Source organism: Agelaius phoeniceus, chromosome 5 (assembly GCF_051311805.1).
Source record: "Agelaius phoeniceus isolate bAgePho1 chromosome 5, bAgePho1.hap1, whole genome shotgun sequence".
Classification (NCBI taxonomy): Eukaryota; Metazoa; Chordata; class Aves; order Passeriformes; family Icteridae; genus Agelaius; species Agelaius phoeniceus.
This window is the reverse complement of record NC_135269.1, coordinates 72,507,041-72,530,536: the sequence shown is the minus strand read 5'-3', so window position 1 is coordinate 72,530,536 and position 23,496 is coordinate 72,507,041. Positions and strand designations below refer to the sequence as shown.

Below are 23,496 nucleotides of genomic sequence, written 5' to 3'. Positions count from 1 at the left end.
CACTTCCCCTTCCTCGTCCTTTCCCTACTTCCACAAAGGAACTGGAATTCCCCACTCACTGTCTCCCAATGCTTCCAAAAGCCAAGGAGTGGAAGGTCTTGCAGGTGACATTCTTTGGGAAAACCATTTTCCCCTTCTCTGCCACAGCTTTGTTAAAAGTCAGGTAAAGGAATTTCAGCTCCGAGAATTTCTCCGCGTACTTCACCAAGGTCGAGGTTTTCCCTGTGCCTGGGGAGGAGAGGAAAAGAAGGAATAAAATAAAAATAAGGAATAAAATATCCATGGTCAGGAATGAATTATTCCATATATTTTAATTTTTTTTTTTTACAACCTCCTTCTCCTGCTGTGCCAACTCAAATATTCCACTTCACTCCTGATTTCAGAGAAACAGAGAATTATTTAGGTTGGCAAAGTTCTTTAGGGTCAAGCCCAACCATTCCCAGCACTTCCAAGGCCATCCATGACCCCAGGTGCCACATCCACAGGGTTTTAAAATCCCTGCAGGAATGGGGACTGCACCCCTGCCTGGGCAGCTGAGCAAGGGCTGGATAAGCCTTTGTATGGAGGGATTGTCCCAAAGTCCAACCCAAACCTTCCTGGCACAGCTTTGGAACTGCCCACTCCAGTGTGGGTCCAGCCCTTCAGGAACTGCTCCAGCCTGGATCCCTTTATCCATGGGGTCAATCCTTCAGGAACTGTTCCCTTTATCCATGGGGTCAATCCTTCAGGAACTGCTCCCTTTATCCATGGGGTCAGTCCTTCAGGAACTGCTCCCTTTATCCATGGGGTCAATCCTTCAGGAACTGCTCCCTTTATCCATGGGCTCAGTCCTTCAGGAACTGCTCCTCCAGGGGTTCCAGGGAAATCTCTACTCCAGCACCTGGAGCATCTCCCCTTCCTCCTGTCCCAAACTCAGGATCTGAAGGGCTTTTTCACATTTTCCCACTCCTCTTTCCCCTGTTTTTATTTTGCCTCCATTTTTGGCAGATTTTCCCTTAAATTTGTTATCCCAGAGGCACAAATTGATCCCCTTGGGATCTCACAATCCCTCAGACAGGGGGATCGGGGAGGGAAGGAGCACATTGGGAATTATCCAAGCATTTTTCCAACATTCTGGGCTCTTACCTGCAAATGCCATTATTTTCACTGTTTGGCCAGGCTCAATTTTGTGACTCAAAATCCTCTGCTGTTCATGGGTCAGTCTGACATCAGCCCGTCCACTAAAAAACAGGGAAAAAATTCCAATCAACAAGTGGGGAAGGAATGAATCCTTTAAAAATGCCTAAAATAAACCATCCCAGTTCAAAGAAATCAACAGGGAAACCAGAGAGATTGATCCCATCCCAACTTGGTTATTGGGAAAAGGAGAAAAGCATGGAATAAGAAAATAATGGAGACAAAATAAGAAGTCTTGGGAAAGAATTTTTAGGAAATAAAGGGAAACATCACTCACAAGCAAAGGAAAATATATTTTTGAGGGACCAAGCTCTGCTTTAAGGATGAATTTGGCACCTTAAGCTCATTAGAACCAGTTTTATCTCTGTTAGACCTTGGTGATGGATGAACTTATCCCATTCCCTTTCTCCAGGGGAGGATAAGGAATGAAATGACTCAATCCAGCAGCAGAAAAGGAACCCAGTTTGGATCTCCACAGGCCAGGGAAGTGCTCAATTCCTCACTAATAAATCCCTTATTTATTGGGAGTGCTGGGAAGGTGTTGGAGCTCTGGATGCTGAGAATTTGAGACTTTCTGTACTGAGAGACTCTGGCTCACATGAGAACACTGCATTTCACCTCAGGTGTGGAGAAGACTTCCAAAATTAATCAATAGCACTGAGATTACAAGGGTGTAGTTTAATTAGAAGGCTGTAATATCACTAAATAGAAAAGTTTAAACTTTTAAAATATAGTAATATATATAAAACTAAAATAAAAGTTCTAAGACAGTAACTAATCCTTTTTCTTTACCTTCTTCTTCATGAGTTTAAATAACACTTTGTAATTAGACAAAAAAGACCACATTACAAATGCCAAATAATTGGATATTATTTTAAAAGTAAAAATAATTTAAGTATCATTTCTTAATTAAATAGTTTAACCTTAAAAAAACCTTATATAAAAAAGAGTTAACCATCTCATAACTTAGTAGTAAAATACTATAAAGCTAATATTTTTACTTATAATAAAGCTTATTTTTACTTATAATATAAGTAAAAATAATAAATATCTAAACCTAAACACAAAATACCATCTCTAACACTTAAATCCCAACCTTAACAAAAACAAAAAAGAAAACCCCAAAAATCAACAGGAATGTTCCCCTGGAGAAGGGAGGGATCCAGGGAGAGCTTCCAGCACATTGCAGGGGCTCCAGGAGAGCTGCAGAGGGACTGGGGCCAAGGCCTGCAGGGACAGCACCCAGGGAATGGCTCCCAGTGCCAGAGGGCAGCCAGGGATGGGATCTTGGCAATGAGGAATTCCTGGCTGGGCTGGGATTGCCAGAGCAGCTGGGGCTGCCCCTGCATCCCTGCAATGTCCAAGGAAATGTTGGAGCAGCCTGGGATGCTGGGATTGCAATGGGATGGGGTTGGAGGTCCCTTCCCACCCAAACTGCTCTGGGATTCTGGGATTTGGGACACTCAGAATCCATCCCGAGGGATTTTTATGGAAGGTGGGGATGGAAAAGGGAAGGGAGACCCTTCCTGGAGTCCTGAGGTTCCCAGTGAAGCCCCTGGATCCCAAAATCCCTTCCTAGAGAGGAGTCGGGGTGGGGATGGATCCAATCCCAGGCTGGGAGAGCTGGGAATGGAGGGAATTCCCTGGAGAGGGAGCCTGGGCTGGGATTTTGGGAAGGGATTCCCAGAGCAGCTGGGGCTGCCCTGATCCCTGCAATGTCCAAGGTTGGACCCTGGGGCTGGAGCAGCCTGGGACAGGGGGAGGTGACCCTGCCATGGCAGGGGTGGCACTGGGTGATTCCAAACCCTGCCATGATTCCAAAACAGACCCAGGAACAAATTTAAACTCAGCAATTCCAATTTTACACATGGAAAGCCCAATCCTGATTTTCCTCTGAGAATTCATGGGAAGGTGGGGAGCAGCAGGATCAGCTATGCCCCTGATCCAGCTCCACCCTTTCCTGCTGTGCAATATTTGGAATATTTGCTCCTTACTCCATGGAATTGCTCAGCATGCACTGCTTGGATCACCTGGGACTCGAATCCATTCTTCCTTCTTCCAGATGCTGCACAATTCCAGAGGCATTTTCCATCAGATACAGACAGTAGAAAATATTGTAGTGAAGCCTGGAAAAAAAAAGGGATAAAACAGGAATTACTGAGAAATAGGAAATATATAATAATTATATATAAAAATTATATAAAATTATATATTATAATATTTATATTAATAATATATAGTATATATTTTATTTCTTTATAAATATATATATTATTTATATATTAAATATATAATAATTGTATAAAATATATCTTATATAGTTAATATATTAAAAATAATTTTATATATATTTATATATATATTCATATATATACATATATAATTTGTATATATTATATTTATTTAGAAAGATATATATTATTTGTATATATATAAAATATATAATAATTATATAAAATATATTTATATAGTTAATATATATAAAAATAATTTATATATAATATATATAATTTATATATAATATATGTAGTATATATTATAGTATAGCATATTAGTATTATATTATATATTATATATTATATATTATATATTATTTATATATAATATATAATAATTATATAGAATATATCTTATAGTTAATATATATAATATAAAAATAATTTTAATATGCATATTTATATGTATATATAGATATAATTTATATATATAATATATAACATATATTATATTCATATATAAAGATATATATTATTTATATATATTAAATATAAATTAATTTTATAAAAATATATTATATAAAATACATATTATATAGTTAATATATATAATATATACATAAAAATAATTTTTATATCTATTTTAATATATATATAATTAATAACAAATTAAACCTCTGTAGCCACTTAAAACACCACCAATACCTTGGATAATTAAAAAAAAAGCCTCAAGCTCTGCAGGAAGTGATGAATAATTGAAAATGATCTTTAAACAACTCTGCCCTGCCAGGTTTGTATTCCAGGTCTCCCATGCCAGCCTGCCCTGGGATCAGAGTGCAGGGGATAATTCTGAATTCCTGAGCCACAATTACCAGCAGGGCTGGGGCTGGGGACCTCACAGGGAATCTGGGGCTGATCTGGGCTTTAGGGTGAAGCAGTTTTTGGTCTAGAATGGTTTCAGGGGAGGTTTTTAGCTCTGGTAATGATTCTTGGTGCTTTTTCCCTGCAGAGGGAGAAGGGATTCTTTGGTTTTAACTGTGCTGACAACAATTGGTTTAAAATTAACCTGGATTCTCCAGCAGGGCTTTCCCACTGTGCTTTTCCCTCTTTTAGGGCAGTTTTGTTCCTTTCTTCCAGCCCTCCAGGACAGGTTCTGTGCCTCTCCTCATGATTTGGGCCCTCAGACTCATTCATTGCTGCAAAGAGCAATCAGGAAATTCCTCCAGGACACATTTCCTCCTTACTCCCAGGAGGAATTCCCACTTTTTCTGGTCTGGCCTGTCCAGGGAGATGGAAATGCTAAAATCCCTGGATTTTGACCTGCCACATTTCCTGCAGGTTAATGACTTGATCCAGCAGTTAATCAATCATTAACATCCCAAACAAACATCCCAGTTTCCCTCAGGATGAGCCTTTCCCTGTCCCACAGGCTGGGTTAGAGCTCACAGAGCTTCCAGAGCCATCTAATTCCTGGCTGTTTGCATTTTCCACTCCAGTTCCTTCCCGATTTTCTGCCAAGAAGGATTTCCCTGTGTCCTTCCTCCTTATTCCCACTGCAGTCCTGAAGGAATCTCAAGGAATCTCTGCTCAGATCCCCCTTTTTTGGGGGGGAACAAAAGGATCATGAGGAAAGGAGCTCCTACGACTTGGAATGAAGTAAAATAAATCAATTTTGGGGAGGAATTAACAACATTAAATTGTCATAGCTGAGCAGGAGGAGTCTTTAAATCCTGGTTTTATTTGGGGAAAATTTGGAGTTTTTTGAATATTGTATCCTGAAAGGAGTGACAGGATAAAGGGCAATGCCAGAGGGATGGGATAGATGGGAAATTGGGAAGGAATTCCTGGCTGGGAGGGGGAGAAGCACTGGAATGAACACTCCTAGAGGAGCTGTAGCTGCCTAGGCCAGGCTGGAGAGCCAAACCCCCTGGGAACCAGAGGGATTTGAAACTCAGAGTTGGAGAGACCTCAGAGCCCCTGCCAGGGCCTAAAGGTGCTCCAAGAAAGAGACTTTGGGATAAAGGATGGAGGGGCAGCACACAGGGAATGGCTTCAGATTGGAAAAAGGGGAGATTTGGGATGGGATCATGGGAAGGAATTCTTGGGCTGGGCTGGAATTCCCAGAGAAACTTCAGGGGCCTCATCCCTGGAACATCGGAGTCTGGATTGGAGCACCCTGGGATTGTGAGAAGTGCCCAGGGCTGGAATGGGAAGCTCCTGACTTGGTGGAGATGGGAATGCTCCTGTCCTATTGGGAACTGGAAGGACCTGAAACTCAGAGTTGGAGAGACCTCAGAGCTCCTGCCAGGGCCTGAAGGGGCTCCAGGAGAGAGACTTGGGATAAGGGGTGGACACAGGGAATGGCTTCATATTGGAAAAAAGGGGAGATTTGGGATGGGATCATGGGAAGGAATTCCCAGAGCAGCTGCAGCTGCCTCATCCCTGGAACATCTGAGAGTGGATTGGAGCACCCTGGGGTGGTGGGAAGTGCCCAGGGCTGGAATGGGAAACTCCTGACCTGTTGGAGATGGGAATGCTCCTGTTCTGCTGGGAACCAGAGGGATTTGAAACTCAGAGTTGGAGAGACCTCAGAGCCCCTGCCAGGGCCTGAAGGGGCCCCAAGAAAGAGACTTTGGGATAAAGGATGGAGGGGCAGCACACAGGGAATGGCTTCAGATTGGAAAAAGGGGAGATTTGGGATGGGATCATGGGAAGGAATTCTTGGGCTGGGCTGGAATTCCCACAGCAACTTCAGGGGCCTCATCCCTGGAACATCTGAGAATGGATTGGAGCACCCTGGGGTGGTGGGAAGTGCCCAGGGCTGGAATGGGAAACTCCTGACTTGGTGGAGATGGGAATGCTCATGTCCTATTGGGAACTGGAAGGATCTGAAACTCAGAGTTGGAGAGACCTCAGAGCTCTTTGCAGGGCCTGCAGGGGCTCCAGGAGAGCTGCAGAGGGACTGGGGCCAAGGCCTGCAGGGACAGCACCCAGGGAATGGCTCCCAGTGCCAGAGGGCAGCCAGGGATGGGATCTTGGCAATGAGGAATTCCTGGCTGGGCTGGGATTGCCAGAGCAGCTGCTGCTGCCTCATCCCTGGAACATCTGAGGCTGGATTGGAGCACCCTGGGGTGGTGGGAAGTGCCCAGGGCTGGAGTGGGAGCTCCTGACCTGTTGGAGATGGGAATGCTCCTGTTCCTCATGGCCAGCAGCAGCGTGGCCATGCAGTGCAGCACCTCAGTGACCTCCAGCAGGGCCAGCTCTGAGCGGGGGCTCCGGAAACACTGCAGGAGCCTCTGGATGTCACCAACACCATCAGAGAACAGCACCATGACAGCAAACGTGGCCCACATCTTCTCTGCCTGGGGAAGGACAAGGAAAACACAGCAAAAAGCTTGGAGCTTCCAGGAAAATCTCACTAGGAGGTGGAAAAATTCAGTGAGGAGCTGTTAAATCTTAAATTGATGCCTTGAGAATCTGAGCTAGAGCAGAGGCTGGGCAGAGTCCCAGAATAAAGCAGGGATTCATTCCAAGGATCTCCTCCATGGATGCACCTTGGGCAGCACCAGAGCCCAGCCAGGGCTGCACCCAAGATGAACCAAAATGGCCCCAAAATGCACCAGCGCTCCCGGGGTCTCTCCCTGGGATCAGTTCTGCTCCATTTGCATCTTGCAGTTCATTGTCCCATTCCAGCTTTAGCCCCTGCAGTCCCACCCTGCTTGTTTTTCTCTCTCCAGCCCACGGGGTTTGTGCTCCTGGGCTGAGATTTGGGGCATTTGTCCTTGGTGCCCAGCTGGAGCAGGAATTGTTTTGTCTCCCTGCTCTGTGCACAGAGCTCAGCATCCCATAATATGGAGCTCAGACCCACACACTAAAGCAGCACAGAATGTGAAACATAAAAAAGCCAAACCTGAGGCACCATTGTCAGCCCAAATGATCCCAAATAACCCCACAGAGGGAGGAGTCTGGGGTACAGGAGGGCAGAGTGGCCTCAATCCAGCAGAGTTGTAGGATGGGTTAAAAAGGGAGGAGCACATCCCAGATCTGCATCCTGTCCAGCCCTACCCATCCAACTGATGGGAATGGCAGGAAGGAGAGCCTGGATCTCCCCAGAAATGTGGGCTGAGGTCAGATCCCAGGGGATGCTGAGTGCCTGGAGAGGTGCTGGCTGCTCCCAAGCCACTGTTTGTGGGATTTAGGGATCATTCCTGCCTGTTGTTTGCCTCGATTCCAGAGGAACCAAAATCCATCAAAACAGAGCTCCAGGGTTTTCCTCCAAATCCCTTTGGTGACAAGAGGCGCCACAAGCACATCCAGAGGGTTTGGGGACACTGCAGGAATTTGTTAAAAAAATCCCAGAAATAAGAGTGAAATAAAAGAAACAAAACAGAAACAAGAGTGCAACTCACCCCAGGCTTGCTGTGTAAATCTGGGAATTTGCTGAGGACACAGAACTGAGCCTTTGGGAAGAGGGGATGACTTCCCAAAACCTGGAGGAGCCTGCTGGGATCCACCTTGGGTCCTGTGGATGACACCAACCTGTGCAGGAGCAATAATGAGGATTTACTGTCCCGGAACTGGTGGCTGCTCCAGAGCACCTCTGCTAATGGCCACAGCTCATTGTTAGGCATCATGGACCCTTTGGGAGACACTGAACTCAGCAGAAATAATGTTAATAATTGTCAGAAGGGATTGCCTCTGCACAAAGAGCCTTGCACACTAATCAGTGTATACCTAGCTTTGTATATGGTAAATTAACAAATAGCCATCTTTTAGAAAATTTAAAAACATTCACGTGTCTGTAGGTGCTTCTTCAAGCACAGTTTTGACTTCTGCACTCAACCAATCATACTTGCTGTCACAGTTTTACATGAGAGACATTTTAAAAAGTGATACAAAGCTTCCAACCATTAAAAACTGGACAGGCCTCTGTGAGAAACACACAGAGAAAAGAAACCTGGAAACTATTAATAAAATTTTCTTTATACCCTTTTCAAGTTATAAACCTACTTTACCTGTTTCAGAACAAAAAATAAACACATTAATCATTAACCAACACCAAAACCCACCACACTCTTTAATACATTAACAAAACAAAATCTTAAAATTAAAAAAAATATCTGAAATTAGCAAACGAAAAATCTTAACAAATAAGAATTATTTACAAATTTTTCTTTGTTGAATGTAGCCCAAGAAGCAAAACCAAACCATGGCCCACATGCACAGCTCTGAGGCCATCAACAAACAGGGATTTCCCCACCTCCCTGGTGCCTGTCCAGCCCTGGCTTCGTGCTTTGTTTGCTGTCAGTGTAAAGGGACACTGGGGAGGGCCATGAACAAGCCCTGGGCTGGGAGAAGCTTCAGAAGCTCCAGCAGTGCTGGTGCAGAGAGCTGGGCCTCAGCTGCTGGGCAGGGCTCGGGGGTGTCTGCTCCAGGTGACACCAGGACAGGGGGACCCGGGAGTGCTGCCTCGGGCAGGCTGGGCAGGGCTCAGGGGTGTCTGCTCCAGGTGACACCAGGACATGGGGACTGGGAGTGCTGCCTCGGGCAGCCTGGGCAGGACTCAGGGGTGTCTGCTCCCTGCTCCAGGTGACACCAGGACAGGGGGACTGGGAGTGCTGCCTCGGGCAGGCTGGGCAGGGCTCGGGGGTGTCTGCTGGTAGCTCCAGGTGACACCAGGACATGGGGACCCAGGAGCGCTGCCTCAGCTGCTGGGCAGGGCTCGGGGGTGTCTGCTCCCTGCTCCAGGTGACACCAGGACATGGGGACTGGGAGTGCTGCCTCGGGCAGGCTGGGCAGGGCTCGGGGGTGTCTGCTCCCTGCTCCAGGTGACACCAGGACATGGGGACCCGGCAGTGCTGCCTCAGCTGCTGGGCAGGGCTCAGGGGTGTCTGCTCCCTGCTCCAGGTGACACCAGGACATGGGGACCCGGGAGTGCTGCCTCAGGCAGGCTGGACAGGGCTCAGGGGTGTCTGCTCCCTGCTCCAGGTGACACCAGGACATGGGGACCCGGGAGTGCTGCCTCAGCTGCTGGGCAGGGCTGGGGGTGTCTGCTCCAGGTGACACCAGGACATGGGGACTGGGAGTGCTGCCTGGGCAGGCTGGGCAGGCTGGGCAGGGAGGGAGGGTCCCTGCTCTGCAGGGCAGAGGGCACTGAAGGGACTTGGAGGCCTCCTGCAGTACAAACCCTCTGGCATTCTGAATTTTGGGGGAAAAGGCAGCAAAGAAAAGAGAGTTTGGGTCTGGTAACCAAACCGTGCATGAACTGCCTACATCTGCTCTCCACCTGAACACACTCATATTAATAACAATTCTACTTCATTCTTAAATCTGCTCTCCACCTGAACACACTGACATTAACAATAATTATACTTCATTCTTAAATCTGCTCTCCACTTGAACACATTGATGTCCCAATCATAATTATTCTTAAATCTGCTCTCCACCTGAACACACTCATTAATAATAATTATACTTCATTCTTAAATCTGCTCTCCACTTGAACACACTGATGCCTCAATCATAATTATTCTAAAATCTCTCCACCTGCACACACTGACATTAACAATAATTCTACTTCATTCTTAAATCTGCTCTCCACCTGAACACACTGATATCTCAATCATAATTATTCTAAAATTTGCTCTCCACCTGAACACACTCATTAATAATAATTCTACTTTATTCTTAAATCTTCTCTCCACCTGAACACACTGACATTAACAATAATTATACTTCATTCTTAAATCTGCCCTTCACCTGAACACACTGATGCCTCAATAATTATTCTTGAATTCTCTCCACCTGAACACACTTACATTAATAATAATTATACTTCATTCTTAAATCTGCTCTCCACCTGAACACACTGATGTCCCAATCATAATTATTCTAAAATCTTCTCTCCACCTGAACACACTCATATTAATAATTATACTTTATTTTTGAATCTTCTCTCCACCTGAACACACTGATATCTCAATCATAATTATTCTAAAATCTGTTCTTCACCTGAACACACTGATGTCTCAATAATAATTACTCTTAAATCTTCTCTCCACCTGAACACACTCATATTAATAATAATTATACTTTATTCTTAAATCTTCTCTCCACCTGAACACACTCATTAATAATAATTCTACTTCATTCTTAAATCTGCTCTCCACCTGAACACACTGATATCTCAATCATAATTATTGTAAAATCTTCTCTCCACCTGAACACACTCATTAATAAGAATTCTACTTTATTCTTAAATCTGCTCTTCACTGAACACACTGATGCCTCAATAATTTTTCTTGAATCCTCTCCACCTGAACACACTTACATTGATAATAATTCTACTTTATTTTTAAATCTGCTCTCCACCTGAACACACTGATGTCCCAATCATAATTATTCTAAAATCTTCTCCCCACCTGAACACACTGACATTAATAATAATTATACTTCATTCTAAAATCTTCTCTCCACCTGAACACACTTACATTAACAATAATTCTACTTCATTCTTAAATCTGCTCTCCACCTGAACACACTGATGTCCCAATCATAATTATTCTAAAATCTGTTCTTCACCTGAACACACTGATATCTCAATCATAATTATTCTTGAATCCTCTCCACCTGAACACACTTATATTAACAATAATTCTACTTTATTCTTAAATCTTCTCTTCACCTGAACACACTGATGTCCCAATCATAATTATTCTAAAATCTTCTCTCCACCTGAACACACTCATATTAATAATAATTATACTTTATTTTTGAATCTGCTCTCCACCTGAACACACTGATGCCTCAATAATTTTTCTTGAATCTTCTCTTCACCTGAACACACTGATGCCTCAATCATAATTATTCTTAAATCTTGTCCCCACCTGAACACACTGACATTAATAATAATTCTACTTTATTTTTGAACCCTCTCTCCCCCTGCACGCACTGATGCCTCAATAACAGTTATATTCTACTGCTAAGCCCTCTCTCCCCCTGCACACACTGATGCCTCTATAACAGTTATATTCTACTGCTAAGCCCTCTCTCCCCCTGCACACACTGCCATTAATAATAATTTTACTTTATTTTTGAACCCTCTCTCCTCCTGCACACACTGCCATCACAGGAGCTGCACACTATTTCTCCCTTACCAGCAGGAATTTCCTCTACTGGCTCCAAAGCAGCCCCAGGGTGGCTGCAGAGGCTCCCATGAATCCCTGCAGTGTTTTCCATGGAATTTGAGCAGCTGGAAGTTGCATTTCCAGCCCATTCCTGTGCCAGGAGCCACTTGGACAAGAGTTCCCAGTTTTGTGGCCCACAAGAGCTGGAATAAATTCCTGCATGCAGCTCCCAGCCTGGAAGCTCCTCCTGGCTGTCTCCAAGTGTCCTCCAGTGGAATTCCATGCCCAGGGGGTGGAACTGGATAATTTTAAGGCTCTTCCCAATCCAAACCATGATTCCGTGATTCCAGAAGCTGGATCCACCTTGCTAGTTTATTTTTTCTATATCTTAACCTCTAAAACTTTATTTATTTTAATGTGTCTCTGCTCTAAACGATAAACCCACATTCTCACTTTTAGCTCTTAACTTTGGAAGTTTGTTCTAAGGTCTGAGATTAAATCTTGTGTTTAACTCTGAGCTTTGGCTCACAGCCCCAAAGTCCTGAGGGTTCTTTGCATTTCAGGTTCCAGCACCTGTGCATGTGGCAGTGCTGGGAATGGTTGGATTCCATGTCTCAGAGGCCTTTTCCAACCTAAGGAATTCCATGGTCCCAGCATCTTGTGTCCAAACAGGGTAACAAAAAGAAAAGGAAAGTTTTGTACTTCTTTTTAGTAGTTTTTGTTTTTTTTTTTTCCCTATCAAAACCACTTTTCCCTCCCCATTTTCCTGCACATCTCCCACCAATGTAGAAGACAAAGCTGGCAATTGCCAGGATGCAAAGGAAGAAGCCCCAAAGGCAGGAAAATCTGCAGGACTGACCTGACCAAGCCCAGCACACAGCCCTGGTGCTCCTTGGCTATGTTGAACTGCTGCAGGAGCTGCTCCACCCTCTGCAGGGCTGACTGCTCCCTGCTCAGGTACTGCTGGTGCAGCTTCTTCCAGGGGATGAACTGCAGAGGGAAACACAGAGCAGCAGCTTGCACCTCGGGGTGCTCCAAAAATGGGAAAGGGAGCAGCCAGGGGGCTCCAAAAGGCATGGGGGTCACAGAGGAGCTGGGTGGGAAAGGGAGATGGGGAAGGAAGGGGGAAAGGGGAAAAAGAGGGGGGGGGGAGGAAAGGAGAGAGGGGGGAAAAAAAGAGAGGGGGAAAGAAAAGAGAGGGGAAAAGGAGGGAAAAAAGAGAGGGGGAAAGAAAAGAGAGGGGGAAAGAAAAGAGAGGGGGAAAGAAAAGAGAGGGGGAAAGAAAAGAGAGGGGGAAAGAAAAGAGAGGGGGAAAGAAAAGAGAGGGGGGAAAAAGAAAGGGAGGAAAAAAGAGAGGGGGGAAAGGGAGGAAAGAAAGAGAGGGGGGAAAAAGAGAGGGGGGAAAAAGAGAGGGGAAAAAAAAGAGAGGGGAAAAAAAAGAGAGGGGAAAAAAAAGAGAGGGGAAAAAAAGAGAGGGGAAAAAAAAGAGAGGGGAAAAAAAAGAGGGGAAAAAAAAGAGAGGGGAAAAAAAAGAGGGGAAAAAAAGAGAGGGAAAAAAAAGAGAGGGGGGAAAAAAAGAGAGGGGGGAAAAAAAGAGAGGGGGGAATAAAAGAGAGGGGGGAAAAAAAGAGAGGGGGGAAAAAAAGAGAGGGGGGAAAAAAAGAGAGGGGGGAAAAAAAGAGAGGGGGGAAAAAAAGAGAGGGGGGAAAAAAAGAGAGGGGGGAAAAAAAGAGAGGGGGGAAAGAAAAGAGAGGGGGGAAAGAAAAGAGAGGGGGGAAAGAAAAGAGAGGGGGGAAAGAAAAGAGAGGGGGGAAAGAAAAGAGAGGGGGGAAAGAAAAGAGAGGGGGAAGGGAGGGAAAAAAGAGGAGGGGGAAAAGAGAAGAGGAAAAAAGAGGGGAAAAGAGAGGAAAAAAATGAGGGAAAAATAGAGAAAAAAGGGAAAGAAAGAGGAAAAATGAAGGTGGAAAAAAATAGAGGGGGAAAAGGAAAGAGGGAGAAGGAAAGGGTGGGGGGAAAGAAGGGGGGAAAAAAGAAGGGGGGAAAAAAGAAGGGGAAAACAAGAGGGAAAAAGAGGGAAAAAGAGGGAAAAAAAAAGGAGGGAAAAATAGAGAAAAAGGGGAAAAAAAGGAGGAAAATGGGAGAGAAGAGGGAGGAAAAAAGAGAGGGAAAAAGGGAGAAAAAAGGGAAAGAAGGAGGAAAAAGGAAGGGGGAAAAAATAGGGGGGGGAAGGAAAGGGGGGGAAAGGAAAGGGGGGGGAAAGGAAAGGAAAACAAGAGGGGAGGGAAAAAGGGAGGAAAAAAAGGAGGGAAAAATAGAGAAAAAAGGGAAAGAATGAGGAAAAAGGGGGGAGAAGAGGGAGGAAAAAAGAGAGGGGAAAAGAGAGAAAGAAGGGAAAGAAGGGGGAAAAAAGGGAAAGAAGGGAGAAAAAAGGGAAAGAAGGGAGAAAAAAGGGAAAGAAGGGAGAAAAAAGGAAAGGGGGGAAAAAAGGAAAGGGGGGAAAAAAAGGAAAGGGGGGAAAAAAAGGAAAGGGGGGAAAAAAAGGAAAGGGGGGAAAAAAAGGAAAGGGGGGAAAAAAAGGAAAGGGGGGAAAAAAAGGAAAGGGGGGAAAAAAAGGAAAGGGGGGAAAAAAAGGAAAGGGGGGAAAAAAAGGAAAGGGGGGAAAAAAAGGAAAGGGGGGAAAAAAAGGAAAGGGGGGAAAAAAAGGAAAGGGGAAAAAAGGAAAGGGGAAAAAAGGAAAAGGGGGAATACTCCAAGCCTGCAAATAGGGCTGGATTTTTGGGAATGCTGAGTGCCTGGAGAGGTGCTGGCTGTTCCCAAGCTATTTTTTGTGGGATTTAGGGATCATTCCTGCCTGTTGTTTGCCTTGATTCCAGAGGAACCCAAACCCATCAAAACAGAGCTCCAGGGCTCTCCTCCAAATCCATTTGGTGACAAAAAGCACCCCAGGCACACCCAGAGCTTTGGGGACACTGCAGGAACTCCCTGGATCACTGCTGCCAGGAGAAAAGGCTGCAGGGAAAACTGTGCAAAATTCCATGGGATTTCATGGAATCCTCCAGGGCATTTCTCTGTGCATGGGAAGGAATGCTGCTCCAACATGGATTTTGGATATAGGGCTGCCACTTTTGGTCCAGAAGAGCAAAAAAAAAGGCAGGAAATCTAAAAATTCATGGATTGTGGGAAGAATGATGGGATTTATAGGAAGAAAGGGAGACATGGATGATCCCATGGGATAATCCCAGAGAGTTCCTTACCTATGGATCTCAGATCTGTTGGTCCAGAAGAACAAAGAAAAAGGGCAGGAAATCTAAAATTCCTGGATTTTGGGAAGAATGATGGGATTTAAAGGAACAAAGGGAGACATGGATGATCCCAGAGCGTTCCTTACCCGTGGATCCCAGATTTGGATATAGGGCAGCAACTTTTGGTCTAAAAAAATGGCAGGAAACCTAAAAAATTCATGGATTTTGGGAAGAATGATGGGATTTAGAGGCACAAAGGGTGACATGGAAGATTCCATGGGAAGAATGATGGGATTTAAAGGAAGAAAGGGTGACATGGATGATCCCATGGGATGATCCCAGAGTGTTTCCTACCTATGGATCTCGGATCTTTTGGTCCAGAATCCTAAAGAAAAAGGGCAGAAGACCTAAAAAATTCACGGATTTTGGGAAGAATGATGGGATTTAGAGGCACAAAGGGAGACATGGATGATCCCATGGGATGATCCCAGAGAGTTCCTTACCCGTGGATCCCAGATTTGGATATAGGGCAGCAACTTTTGGTCCAAAAAAATGGCAGGAGACCTAAAAATTCATGGATTTTGGGAAGAATGATGGGATTTAAAGGAACAAACAGAGGCAGGCAGAGCATGGATGATGCCATGGGAAGAATAATGGGATTTAAAGGAACAAAGGGAGACATGGATGATCCCATGGGATAATCCCAGAGAGTTCCTCACCCACAGGTCTCAGATATAGGGCAGCAACTTTTGGTCCAGAAGAGCAAAGAAAAAAAGGCAAGAAATCTAAAAATTCCTGGATTTTGGGAAGAATGATGGGATTTAGAGGAACAAAGGCAGGCATGGATGATCCCATGGGATGATCCCAGAGTGATCCTTACCTGTGGATCCAAGATTTTGAATACAGGGCAGCAACTTTTGGTCAAAAAAAATGGCAGGAAACCTAAAAATTCATGGATTTTTGGGAAGAATGATGGGATTTAAAGGAACAAAGGGAGACATGGATGATCCCATGGGATGATCCCAGAGAGTTCCTTACCTGTGGATCCCAGATTTTGGATATAGGGCAGCAACTTTTGGTCTAAAAAAATGGCAGGAAACCTAAAAAATTCATGGATTTTGGGAAGAATGATGGGATTTAAAGGAACAAGGAGGCAGGCAGAGCATGGATGATGCCATGGGAAGAATGATGGGATTTGGAGGAACAAAGGGAGGCATGGATGATGCCATGGGATAATCCCAGAGTTCCTTACCCACAGATCTCGGATATAGGGCAGCAACTTTTGGTCCAGAAGACCAAAAAAAAAGGGCAAGAAATCTAAAAATTCCTGGATTTTGGGAAGAATGATGGGATTTAGAGGAACAAAGGGTGACATGGAAGATCCCATGGGAAGAATGATGGGATTTAAAGGAACAAAGGGAGGCAGGGATGATCCCATGGGATGATCCCAGAGTGTTTCCTACCTATGGATCTCGGATCTTTTGGTCCAGAAGACCAAAGAAAAAGGGCAGGAAATCTAAAATTCCTGGATTCTGGGAAGAATGATGGGATTTAAAGGAAGAAAGGGAGACATGGATGATCCCAGAGAGTTCCTTACCCGTGGATCCCAGATTTGGATATAGGGCAGCAACTTTTGGTCCAAAAAAATGGCAGGAAACCTAAAAAATTCATGGATTTTTGGGAAGAATGATGGGATTTAGAGGAACAAAGGCAGAGCATGGATGATCCCATGGGAAGAATGATGGGATTTAAAGGAACAAAGAGAGGCATGGATGATCCCATGGGATAATCCCAGAGCATTCCTGACCTACAGATCTCGGATATAGGGCAGCAACTTTTGGTCCAGAAGACCAAAAAAAAAGGGCAAGAAATCTAAAAATTCCTGGATTTTGGGAAGAATGATGGGATTTAGAAGCACAAAGGGTGACATGGAAGATTCCATGGGAAGAATGATGGGATTTAAAGGAACAAAGGGAGGCATGGATGATCCCATGGGATAATCCCAGAGTGTTCCTTACCCTTGGATCTTGGATTTTGGATATAGGGCAGCAACTTTTGGTCTAAAAAAATGGCAGGAAACCTAAAAATTCCTGGATTTTGGGAAGAATGATGGGATTTAAAGGAACGAAGAAAGGCATGGATGATCCCATGGGATAATCCCAGAGAGTTCCTTACCCGTGGATCTTGGATATAGGGCAGCAACTTTTGGTCCAAAAAAATGGCAGGAAACCTAAAAATTCACGGATTTTTGGGAAGAATGATGGGATTTAGAGGAACAAAGGCAGAGCATGGATGATGCCATGGGAAGAATAATGGGATTTACAGGAACAAAGAGAGGCATGGATGATCCCATGGGATGATCCCAGAGCATTCCTTACCCACAGGTCTCGGATATAGGGCAGCAACTTTTGGTCCAGAAGACCAAAGAAAAAGGGCAGAAGACCTAAAAAATTCCTGGATTTTGGGAAGAATGATGGGATTTACAGGAACAAAGGGAGGCATGGATGATCCCATGGGAAGAATGATGGGATTTAAAGGACCAAAGGGTGACATGGATGATGCCATGGGAAGAATGATGGGATTTAGAGGCACAAAGGGTGACATGGATGATGCCATGGGAAGAATGATGGGATTTAGAGGCACAAAGGGTGACATGGATGATCCCATGGGAAGAATGATGGGATTTAGAGGCACAAAGAGTGACATGGAAGATCCCATGGGATGAATGATGGGATTTAGAGGCACAAAGAGTGACATGGAAGATCCCATGGGACGAATGATGGGATTTAGAGGCACAAAGGGAGGCATGGAAGATCCCATGGGATGAATGATGGGATTTAAAGGAACAAAGGGTGACATGGAAGATCCCATGGGATGATCCCAGAGCATTCCTTACCCGTGGATCCCGGATTATCTCCCTCCAGCAGCGACACACCAGGCTCAGGTTCTGGTACAGATCCAGCACTGGCAGGAAAGCAAAAATGTTCCTGAGGACTTCAGGAGGGAGATCATGCACGGATCCCTGAGGAACCTGCCAGCTGCGAGTGCCCAGGAGCCCGTAGTGCGGATCAGGGAGCGGCTCCACCTCCAGCTCCTCCCATTCCTGCTTGATCCCGCTGCGCTCTGCAATCTTCTCCTCGGGCTCCTCCCAGAGATCCTGCTCTGCTTTGGGAATTCTTCTCTTCCTGGAAAGGGCCCTGGGAGGTGGCACCAGGCCCTGGGGATGCAGGGAAAGGGAGGGGTGGCTGAAGGGAGCGGGAGGTGCAGGGGCAAAGGGGTCCAGTGGCTCCTCCTTGGTCCCCTGGCTCGGCATCCCGGCACTTCCCACTTGCGGTGACTTCAGGATCCCAAAGAAATCCGAGATCTTCCTCTGCTGGCCCGCGGCTGCACGAAGGGGAAAAGTGGGAATGAATTCCATGGAAATCAGCGAGTGAGGAAGGATTTGGGGTTTTGGTGGCACGTCCAGCCTGGGCAGGGAATGTTCACTGGGAAGGCAGCCAGGTACAGACAGAATTCTCAGGAAAATGGGGCTGAATCCCACATCTCCCAGGGATTCAGGGGGGGTTTTCTGCTCAGCCACAGGTGTGGAGGCAGCAGGATTTGGGGAATAAAATGAAATGAAATCTAAAAAAAAAAAAAAAGGGAAAAAAAAAGAAAATAAAAAAATAAATAAAATTAAAATAACATAAATATATAAACCGACATAAAATAAAGAATTGAAATGAAAATAATTAAATGAAAAAAATATAAAATTTTAAAAAGTAAAATTAAATTAAATGCAACAAATCAATAAAATAAAAGAAAATAATTAAATTTAAAAAATAAAGTGAATAAAATCACAAAATCTCACACAGAGGAAATGGGTCAAGGAAACTCTTTTTAATGGAATCCTGGAATGGGTTGGGTTGGAAGGAACCTTAAAGCCCCTGCAGTGCCACCCATGCCATGGCAGGGCCACCTCCCAGTGTCCCAGGCTGCTCCAGCCCCAGTGTCCAGCCTGGCCTTGGGCTTTGCAGGGATGCAGGGGCAGCCCCAGCTGCTCTGGCAATCCCAGCCCAGCCAGGAATTCCTCATTGCCAAGATCCCATCCCTGGCTGCCCTCTGGCACTGGGAGCCATTCCCTGGGTGCTGTCCCTGCAGGCCTTGGACCCAGTCCCTCTGCAGCTCTCCTGGAGCCCCTGGAATGTGCTGGAAGCTCTCCCTGGATCCCTCCCTTCCCCAGGGGAACATTCCCAGCTCTCCCAGCCTGACATTGGATCCATCTCCTCCCCAAGGCATTCATGGACCCAGGGCCTTCACTTGGAATCTTAGGAAACCATGAAGGGTCTCCCTTCCCTTCTCCTCTCTTTTCTCTCCCCATTTCCCATAAAAAGCCCTTGGGATGGATTCTGAGTGTCCCAAATCCCAGGATCCCAGAGCAGTTTGGGTGGGAAGGGACCTCCAAGCTCATTCCAGGGACACCTCCCCTATCCCAGGCTGCTCCAATCCTTCCTTGGGCACTGCAGGGATGCAGGGGCAGCCCCAGCTGCTCTGGCAATCCCAGCCCAGCCAGGAATTCCTCATTGCCAAGATCCCATCCCTGGCTGCCCTCTGGCACTGGGAGCCATTCCCTGGGTGCTGTCCCTGCAGGCCTTGGCCCCAGTCCCTCTGCAGCTCTCCTGGAGCCCCTGCAATGTGCTGGAAGCTCTCCCTGGATCCCTCCCTCCTCCAGGGGAGCATTCCCAGCTCTCCCAGCACAGCATTCCCTGCAGTACCTCTGGGATGTCTCCGTGTGCCGTGGATGGGATGAAGGCCCCGGTTTCCCCCTCCTCCTCCTCCTCGGGGCAGGCTCAGGGGCTGCCGCAGCGGGGCCGAGCCCTCGGGGCTGTGGGCCAGGGCCGCGCACTCGGGGGCTGTGAGCTGCCGCCGCCGGCAGCGCCGCATCCTGAGGGAACAACGGGAATCAATCAAAGGGAAAAACAGAAATCAAGGGGAAAAAAAAACAGAAATCAAAGGAAAAAAAAACAGAAATCAAAGGGAAAAAAAATCAGAAATCAAAGGGAAAAAAAAATCAGAAATCAAAGGGGAAAAAAAAATCAGAAATTAAAGGGGAAAAAAATCAGAAATTACAAGGAAAAAAACATCAGAAATCAAAGGGAAAAAAACAGAAATCAAAGGGAAAAAAATTAAGAAATTAAAGGGAAAAAAAAATCAGAAATTAAAGGGAAAAAAAAAACAGAAATCAAAGGGAAAAAAAACAGAAATCAAAGGGAAAAAAAACAGAAATCAAAGGGAAAAAAAACAGAAATCAAAGGGAAAAAACAGAAATCAAAGGGAAAAAACAGAAATCAAAGGGGAAAAAACAGAAATCAAAGGGGAAAAAAAACAGAAATCAAAGGGGAAAACCAGAACTGTGCTTTCACTCTGGAATTCTGAGAGGCCACGGGGTTTCAGCAAGAGCAGAGTGAGACCTGAGAGCTGGCTTGGTTGGGATATTTAGGGTTTGATTTAGTTGGGGTATATCGAGTTAGGAATTCCATCCCAACCAGGAATTCCTAGAGAAGCTGTGGCTGCCTCGAACTATAAATATATTAATATATAATAAATATATAAAAAATACATAATGTATATTATAAATTAATTATATATTAATATATATAATATATAAGTTACCGTAGTATAAATATAATTATTCTATAATAATTATAATACTTAATTCTAAGTATAATTATTGTATAATTATTATAAGTATAGTATTACTCTATTAATATATCATATATATACATACAATCATATTATAATAATATTACATCATTTATTTATAATATTATTGTATTGTAATTCTATTATTTATATTAGTATGATACTGTTATTATTATATTATATCATACAATATTAACAATATATTAATACAACATAATATTACAGATTATATCAAATGTATAATATATTTATATAACAATATAATTGTATATATACCATTTTATATAACAAATATAATAAACTATATCACAAATAGAATAAAATATATAATAAATATATATAATACAGTAACATTATAATATAATGATTGTCTTTCATATTTATGCATTGGCTTTTACAAGTTATTTTTAATCACAACAGTTTTAATATAACACAATTTATAATCCCTTTTAGCTACTTTTAAAATATAATCTGTCTGCTTTCATATACACCATGTAGCTTACATAAATAGCAATAAAATAATTATTTTATAGCTTAGGTCTTTGCCTAATATTAATATAGAAACTATGTAATTAAATTTAATTAAAATTAAATTAAAATAATTATGCTGAATTCTTTTATTTATGTAACTAACTCAGATAATGGCATAAAATAACTATGTTAATTCAATATATCTGTGGAGCATCTTATCTAAATGATAATATTTCAAAAACAAGAACCAAGACACCAAGAAAAGAATTCCTACTATATATATAAATATAAAATATATATATATTTTTTCATATATATATAGTAGGAATTCATATATATAAAATATGCATTATATAATATATATACAATATTGAAATACATATAATCCTCATGAATATGCATTTAACCAATGTAATAAAAATATAGAAGAAAATTATCTTAATCTAATGGTGTGCTTTTGGCAATTTGCACTAGATATATATAGAAGGAGAGATGAAATAAAACAAACCAAAATTAAAAAACCAAAATAAAATAATAAAAAATAAAATAAAATTTAAAAACCAAAATGAAGTGAAATGAAGTGAAATCACAAATTGACTTTCCCAGAGAGGACATTGGTTAAGAAAACTCTTTTTCATGGAATTTATGCAATCCTTTTATCCCTTATTAAACTTTTAAAACTTGGAAAGAAGCAGCCTTGTTCCTCACACCCTGGATCCAACATTCCACCACCCAAACTGAGCCTTTCCAAGCTGGGATCGTTCCTCATCAGAGGAAATTTAACCCATTTGCAGTTTAAAAAATCCTCCTGGGAATTATTCCCATTAAATAACCAAAGCTTACTTGGAACAGGCACCAACTCCTCTCCTCTGGCCACCAAAAAACCCCACAAAATGCAATTTTTTCCACAAAAGAAGCCGAACCCAGCAGGAGTGGCTGCCACAGGATGAGCTCCCTCCTGCCAGCATCAGCAGTTTCACTTTTGCTTCCTTTAATTTATTTATTTCTCTTTAACCCGTCTGCAGCAGCCCCAAAAATGCCCCGTTTTCCTCCTAGGGCAGGGTCCAAGGATCAGCCTGGTTATTCCTTGGGATGATTTTAGGGTTTTTTCCCGACCTGAATGATTTTATGGATGTGCTGCTCCCCCCTTTGCAGCCCAGCAGAGTTAAAACCACTCAGCTCCCCGGGAAGGCTGTTTCCCAACATCCCAATTTCCTCAAAATATGGGAAATGAGGGAAATAAAAGGGAAAAAACCCAATTCAAGACACTCCTGAGGCTTTTAGGAATGTGGTGAGGGAATTGGGGGCTGGATTTGATGATCTTTTCCAACCTAAATCATCCCAGGATTCTAGTTAAAAATGGAATTTCTCAGGCTTCACCTGCATTCCTATTTTTTCCCAATTTCCCATGAGGCTTCCAATGCCAGCCAGGACACGACATTCCAGCTGGGAATCCAAAGGGTCAGAGGATGGAGGGGAGAAGCTCCAGGGGGATGAGAAATATTTGGGAGGAAGTTGGAGCTGCTCCCTGTTTTCCCCCAGAATGTCCTTTCCAAACCCTTTTCCCACACGGATGCACCGACCTCGCCCAGAGGGTCCCCTCATTTCCGAGCCCCCGCAACTCCAAAACCCCCTCAGAGCCAACGCCCCAATTCCAAGGATTCCCTGGTTCCCAAGGAATTCCCTTTTTAACCCCTTCTCAGCCAAGAGCCCCCCTGTTCACTCCCCCATCCTGTTACCTCTCATTCCCAATCCCCCAATTCCAAGGATTCCCTCATTCCCAAGGAATTCCCTTTTTAACCCCTTCTCAGCCAAGAGCCCCCCTGTTCACTCCCCCATCCTGTTACCTCTCATTCCCAATCCCTCGATCCCAAGAATCCCCCCTTTTCCAAGGGTCCCCTCAAATCCCAAGGATTCCCCCATTCCCAAGGGGCCCTCAATGCCAAGGGTGCCCTCAGTGCCAACCCCCCCAATTCCAAGGATTCCCTGGTTCCCAAGGAATTCCCTTTTTAACCCCTTCTCAGCCAAGAGCCCCCTGTTCACTCCCCCATCCTGTTACCCCTCATTCCCAATCCCTCGATTCCAAGGATTCCCCCATTCCCAAGGGTCTGCTCACGCCGAAGGAGCCGCCATTCCCAAGGTCCTCTCAATGTCCAAGCAGCTCCGCAGTGCCAAAACCCCCTTCAATCCCAAGTCCACCCTCATTCCCAAACCCCTCAATTCCAAGGATTCCCCCATTTCCAATGGTGCCCCCAACGCCAAAGGAACCTCCATTCCCCGGCTCCCCTCAAAGCCAAAGGTCCCCCGCAGGGCCAAAAGCCCTTTGAATACCAATCCCCCGTCTTGCCAAGGGTCCCCTCAGTCCCAATCCCTCAGTCCTAAGGATTCCCTCATTCCCAAGGGCTCCGCATTCCCAAAGAAACCCCATTTCCAAGGAAACCCCTTCCGTGCCCCCCCCCACGTTGCCCAAATATGGTCGCACCCTCCTCCCGCGGCCTTACCCGCTCCCGGCGCTCACAGCCCCGCGCGCTCCACTGGCCCCGCCCCCTCCCCGCTGCCCAATCAGCAGCCAGATCAGCGCCC

The 23,496-nt window shown here is 44.5% G+C and overlaps 1 protein-coding gene across 7 annotated transcripts in view; it reads right to left on the bottom strand.

Annotated features, from left to right (window-relative positions):
* The window catches only part of FBH1 (F-box DNA helicase 1), a 44,001-nt gene that overhangs the window by 20,433 nt on the left and 72 nt on the right, over window positions 1-23,496 (bottom strand). For 4 of the 7 annotated variants that reach the window (XR_013182523.1, XR_013182524.1, XR_013182525.1 and 1 more), the window contains exons 1-9: window positions 23,415-23,490; window positions 19,515-19,684; window positions 17,657-18,144; window positions 12,378-12,508; window positions 7,802-7,931; window positions 6,564-6,754; window positions 3,207-3,302; window positions 1,126-1,220; window positions 60-228 (exon numbers count right to left, since the gene is read on the bottom strand). Coding sequence is in view for 4 of the 7 variants with exons in the window: in XM_077179297.1 (XP_077035412.1) it covers window positions 60-228; window positions 1,126-1,220; window positions 3,207-3,302; window positions 6,564-6,754; window positions 7,802-7,931; window positions 12,378-12,508; window positions 17,657-18,144; window positions 19,515-19,683 (1,469 nt within the window). In the remaining 3 variants the exon portion in view is untranslated. The other 3 variants (XM_077179299.1, XM_077179298.1, XM_077179300.1) reach the window with 3 other exon arrangements.